Source organism: Nannospalax galili, unplaced genomic scaffold (assembly GCF_000622305.1).
Source record: "Nannospalax galili isolate Female #2095 unplaced genomic scaffold, S.galili_v1.0 scaffold1138, whole genome shotgun sequence".
Classification (NCBI taxonomy): domain Eukaryota; kingdom Metazoa; phylum Chordata; class Mammalia; order Rodentia; family Spalacidae; genus Nannospalax; species Nannospalax galili.
In genome coordinates, this window is record NW_008342297.1 from 3,191,833 (window position 1) to 3,197,210 (window position 5,378).

At 45.5% G+C, this 5,378-nt stretch overlaps 1 protein-coding gene across 4 annotated transcripts in view; it reads right to left on the bottom strand.

Annotated features, from left to right (window-relative positions):
- Usp40 (ubiquitin specific peptidase 40) overlaps positions 1–5,378 on the bottom strand; it is an 84,175-nt gene that overhangs the window by 63,583 nt on the left and 15,214 nt on the right. For all 4 annotated transcript variants that reach the window (XM_029565961.1, XM_017799389.2, XM_017799388.2 and 1 more), the window contains exon 8: positions 3,116–3,244. In XM_029565961.1, coding sequence (XP_029421821.1) covers positions 3,116–3,244 — 129 coding nt within the window. The remainder of the gene's footprint in view (positions 1–3,115; positions 3,245–5,378) is intronic.

The following is a 5,378-nucleotide window of genomic DNA, read 5'->3' on the forward strand; positions in this document are numbered from 1 at the left end:
GTTCCCACAGAGGCCCAATTCAGATGAGGATCAGATGCTCTCAGGCTTTATCCAATGGTCTGGATCCCTACAGGAAAGATTTGGCCTCAGGAATTTGGGGGTTGGACTGGCCTGAGAGCAGAGCCCAGGAAAGATGCTGGTCCAGGGCAGCTGGTGGCCATGCCACCCAGAGATGCAAAGGGAGATGGGGGCAGGAAGAGGCCGCAAGGGCTCCTGGGGACTGCACTGAGGAGCTGGGCTGGTCTGGATCAGGAAGCAGAAAGGTCAGTCCCGGCTTCCATGAAAGACCCTGGAGGGTTGTGCAGCCCAGGGAAGCAGGGAGGTGAGGGCGGGGCCAGGCCCAGAGTGCTTCTGGGGACCCAAGAAGGAACTGGGTTGGTCTGGATGCAAAGGATCAGGTAGCAGTGATGGTTCCCCAGGTGTCTGGGCACCAAGACAAGGAATAGGACTAGACCCAGGCTAGGAGGAGAGCCCTGTGGGGGAGATGGGAGGGTGAATGAGGCTGGGGGAGTCAAGGCACAGAGGGCACAACTGACTTACCCCAGAGAGAGGCCTGCATTTCGGAGATCTTTTTAACTTTTTTGAGACAGGGTCTCCCTGTAGTCCCAGCTAGCCTGGATCTCACTATGTAGACCAGGCTGGCCTCTATCTCACAGAGATCCGTTATGCTGGGATTAAAAGTGTATACCAACAGCTTTGCAAAGTATTTGTAAATGGGCTTAAAACCATGAGTGTAAATTGATAACATAAGATGAAAATTGTCAAAAAAAACAGCAGATCCAATCATTCTTCTGTAAAATCATTAAAAATGCTAAAGTAAAAATAAAACAGACATCTTTTTCTTTTTTTAACTGATTTTTTAAAGTTAGCATACAAAAATAGTAAGTTTGTCACAAGAAAATACACCAAAGTGATAATGTTCGTCAACCTGGCAAAATTGAGAATCACTTGGAAGACAGGGCTCTTTGTGCCCGTGGGGATTATCTTGATTAGGTTACTGCGGGGTCAGTAGAAGGACCTGCCTACTGTGGGAGGCACTGTTTCCTGAGTTGGGAGCTTTGATTGTATAAAAAGGAGACTGTGACCTGACCCCATTACACCATGGAACAGGTCCAACATAAACCATTCTCCCTTGGGCTGATCTTGTCAGGGTACATTATCACAGCACCAGAAAAGTAACTAAGGCCTGAAGCTGATGGAAAGGGCTTCAGGAAAGCTTCGGCCGATTCAAAGAGAGGGGACTGACTGGGGTTTCAAACAACAACCAATTCTCCAATTCTGTGACATCTACTAAGTGTGCCTCATTTCCACACAATCCTGCCCACTAACTTGTCATTGCACAAATACCACCAATTAAGGAGTCAGTCTTCTAAAACTGGCCCACACTTCAAACACCAAATGCAAATGGGATCTACAGATTACTTGTGCTTTTCTCTGACTAAATGGAAATTCTAGAGTTCCCCTTAGTTCAGTTTCGTAATTTCCTGAAACAATTTGTAGGACTCAGGAATTTATACTACAGTTGATAAAGGGTATCGACAGTAGACCAGATGAAGGGGAATTTGGAACAAGGTGTCAAGCTGAGCAGAGGAGCCTCTGTGCACAGTGGGAGGGGCTGATCCAGCACAGGAATGTATGCACCACCCTAGCAACTCCCCAAGCCTTGCTTCTCAAGAATCTGCCATTGAAGATGCACTGTGGAGCATGGCTGATGGAATCACTGGTGTAGGTGACTGAACGCAGCCTCTGTCCCTTCTCCTCCAAGGTCGGAAGGCAGGGTTGTAAATTCTAACTCTAGTCATATAGTTGGCTTCTCTGGCAACAAGGTTCCACCCTGAAGCATCTAGGAATGACCTCATCAGTGCCACCAGGAAAGGAGAAAGGGGCTCACCATGAATAGCAAACGACACCTCCATAAGAAATCTGCAGACCATCCCAGGCAAGAGCAAATACACCAAGCACAAATGGAAATCAGCATTCTGACTCTTCCTTTTGTTTTTCTTGAGATAGGTCTTACTCCATAGGCCAGTCTGGCCCCGAACCCTCCGTATCCCAGTCTGGCCCCAAACTCATGCCAGTTCTCCCACCTGCTGGAACTAAGGGTGTGTGCCACTGCGCCCAGCATCTGACTTGCTAAGGTGGCAGAAGGCCAAGAACAGAGAAGCAGACGGAGGTGGGGGCACTGGTGCCAACACTAGGGGGGCAGACGCAGGAGGAGTGTCAGTTACAGGCCAGCCTCGGCTACAATGCAAGACTGTGAGACACAAGAAGAAAATCAAAGCCACTAGGGAAGCAATGATGGGAGCACAAAGGAAGGACCTGCCTACTGTGGGAGGCACAGAAACAAGTGCCTGCTGCTCCCTCAGGATCATGAGTGGATGAGCCAGGCACACCCGCAAAGAGCCATTGCTTCTGAAGAGAGGAACACAAAACTGCGAAGGGAAGTTCAAGCTTGCGACCCAAGAGGAAGAGAGAAGAACCATTATTCTTAAAATATGCACGTACGACCTCAAAGAATTTCTCATGGATAGTTCATGCATAACAGGCTCAGGGTAAATGCTGCCAACGGGAAAAAGCTGCAGTCTGAAGGCAGAACGGCAGGGGCCACTGAGGAAGGTGGACCGACCCCCCCTACCCAAGCCAACTGGCACCTTCTCAGACTGGGGTGAGGCCTGGCGACACTCAACAGAGGCTGTAACAGACAAGGTAAAAGGGTTCTGGTTTGGGGCTAGGTAAGAGAATGTCCTTTTCAGAAGAAACTGAAGCAGCTAGGAGCAAAGGGGCCCAACGTCCTCAATTTAGGTTCAAACGGTTCAGCACTAGAGTGATGTCACTAGTGTGCAGAGGTCTGTGCCATGTGCACAAATGTGGCAAAGGTCGACAACTGGAGAATCTAGGTAGAGAGCACACAGGAGTGTCTATATTACCCTGGTAAATTTTCTGTGCACATATAGTTACTTAGAAATAAAAAGTTAAACTATGTCTATATTAACTTTCAGGGCCTATCAAATCAAGGTTTTCTACAAGATAGGCAAAAAGATCAACAAAATACAGTAATAGTAACAGAAATGCAAAGAAACTGCAAAGTTGCTTCCAAACAAATTTGTAAGCTTACTTGAAACTGCCAGTTCCCCAGGTGGTCGACATCCTTAATGTACACATGGTAATGCCCTCCGTAGCAGCCGCCTCTGTGGATAATGACGGAGAAGAGGTCATATATGTACTCCAGGTCCTCCAGTTCACTCTGAAAGAAGGGAGATAAACAGAGACAGTTCAGTAAGATGGGGAGATACACAGAGGGAAAAGAATCTCAACCACCGAACTAATAAGAAACATCCCCCAGTGTTTGCACTTCCTAACCGGCCCCTTTGTCCCAAAGTCTATTAATACTTAAGATACTTCCGCTATTATTGGCCTTAAAAATGTATTCATTTCTTTGAGACAGGGTATCATCCTGTAGCCAAGGATAGCGTCAACTTCACAGAGCTCCTCCTTGCTCAGCCTTCTGAGTGTTAAGATTACAGGCATGAGCCACTATGCTCACCACACTGAGCACATGTATCTGAAGATGCTGTTTTTGTGTGCTTTGATGAGATCAGAGGGTCTGTGGGGGAGAGTTTTGGCTAGAGAAAGCGATCATGGTTTCTTGGACACTTGCTCTCTTCCTACAAAGCTGTCTTATATTCCATCGAGGTTGGCATATGCCTCAAAGCCAAAGCCCCCTGGCATTTTAGCTCCCTGCTTAGGACAGGAACTTAGCAGTGTGGTGCTACCTCGTCTTGTTCAGAGGCAGGTTGATGGAATCAACAGGCTCTTGCTTTACTAGTTCTATAAGCACCTTTTCTATAATGAATGGTACAATCACCAGTAACCACTAGGTAAACTCCTACACTAACAGTTAAAAGCAAAACTCCGTCAGATTGTGTATCAATTTGACAGACCCGAGGCAGTCATTATCTGCTTCTAAGGTTTCCTGGAGCTTTCTGTCTGTCCGACTGTGGCAGCTGACTGAACAGAGGAACACAGAGAGAAAAGAAAACTATGTCAGATTAAGAGGTGCTTTAAATTCCTGCTGTAGAAGGGAAAGGAAAAGCCTGGTGTGGGGTGTGGCGGTACACCCCTGTAATCACAGCACTTGGGAGGTGGAGGCAGGGCAAGGTTCAGGGTTATCCCCAGCTACACAGCCAGGGCTACATGAGATTCTGTCTCAAACCACCACCATTACAGGGTGGTGGTGGGGTTAGGGGAGAAAGGATGCCTTAGACTTTACATCCTGGAAGTGTGAACCACAATATAAAGTTCCTTCCAGCTCCGAACGGGTGTCATGCACAGTGTAAAATGTGTACATGGATGCCACCTGGGGGACAGAGTTCTTTGAAGAATTAATTTTCTTCAAATACTATAGTTTTTAAGTGGGCAGCATTTAAAACTATCTGGTTCATGCGAAGATGATACACACAAAGATAAAAGATGACTTTTTTCCCTCAATACTGAAATTCAAAAATAAAATTAATGTGGTTTCCTAGATAAGTGCCCAGTGTTTTGTTATATTCAAGTGTGTTAAAAACTATGTGACAAACTACCTTTGTAAAAGGAGGGTAAAATATATTAGCTGCATCCAGGACAAGCATTTATTCTGGGTATATCAGTAGCAGGCTCGAAGCCCACAGAACACTACAACCTTGGGATGGTCATTTGAATAACAAAACAAACACAAGCTCAGCTGTGAGGCTTAAAGTAGAGGGAAACGGTTTGGTTGTGAAGTCTGACTTAAAGAAATATGACTAAAAAGATAATTAGCTGATAATGCTGTATTCTTAATAAACAATAAGAAATACACCAAGATCACATTGGCTTTTGCATGTTTAACAGTGACATCAAATATTTTACAATGTCTTATAAAGTAGGTTGACTTTGTAATTAATATGTTTTCAAAATGTTTTCCTTCCTTGTTTAGGGTTAGGCTGCTGCTGTTGCTGCTGCTGCTGCTGCACATGTGCCCCAGGGCCTTGCCCAGGCTAGGCAAATGCTCTACCCAAATGCCAGATCCCGTTCTTACAAACTCTAGTATCAAGCACCATTTGCCTGCTCAATTTGTAGCTCACTATTAACCTCTAAACTCAATGAAAGCCAAACAGCGAGGTAACAATTAATGGTCATTTTTTCTGAAAGTAAGGCTGTTTCTATGTTGGTTTTAAAATTTTCATTTCAAAGATTCTTCAAGAGTTTAATAAAGAAAACCAAGAACAAAAACATTAGAAATCAAAAAGTCTGCCAGGCATGAATGTAAGGCCTGTGATCTCAGCACTCAGGATGTCAAAATGGAAGTGAGTTCAGGGCCAACCTGAGCTGTATGAGATCCAACCTCAAAAAAAGAG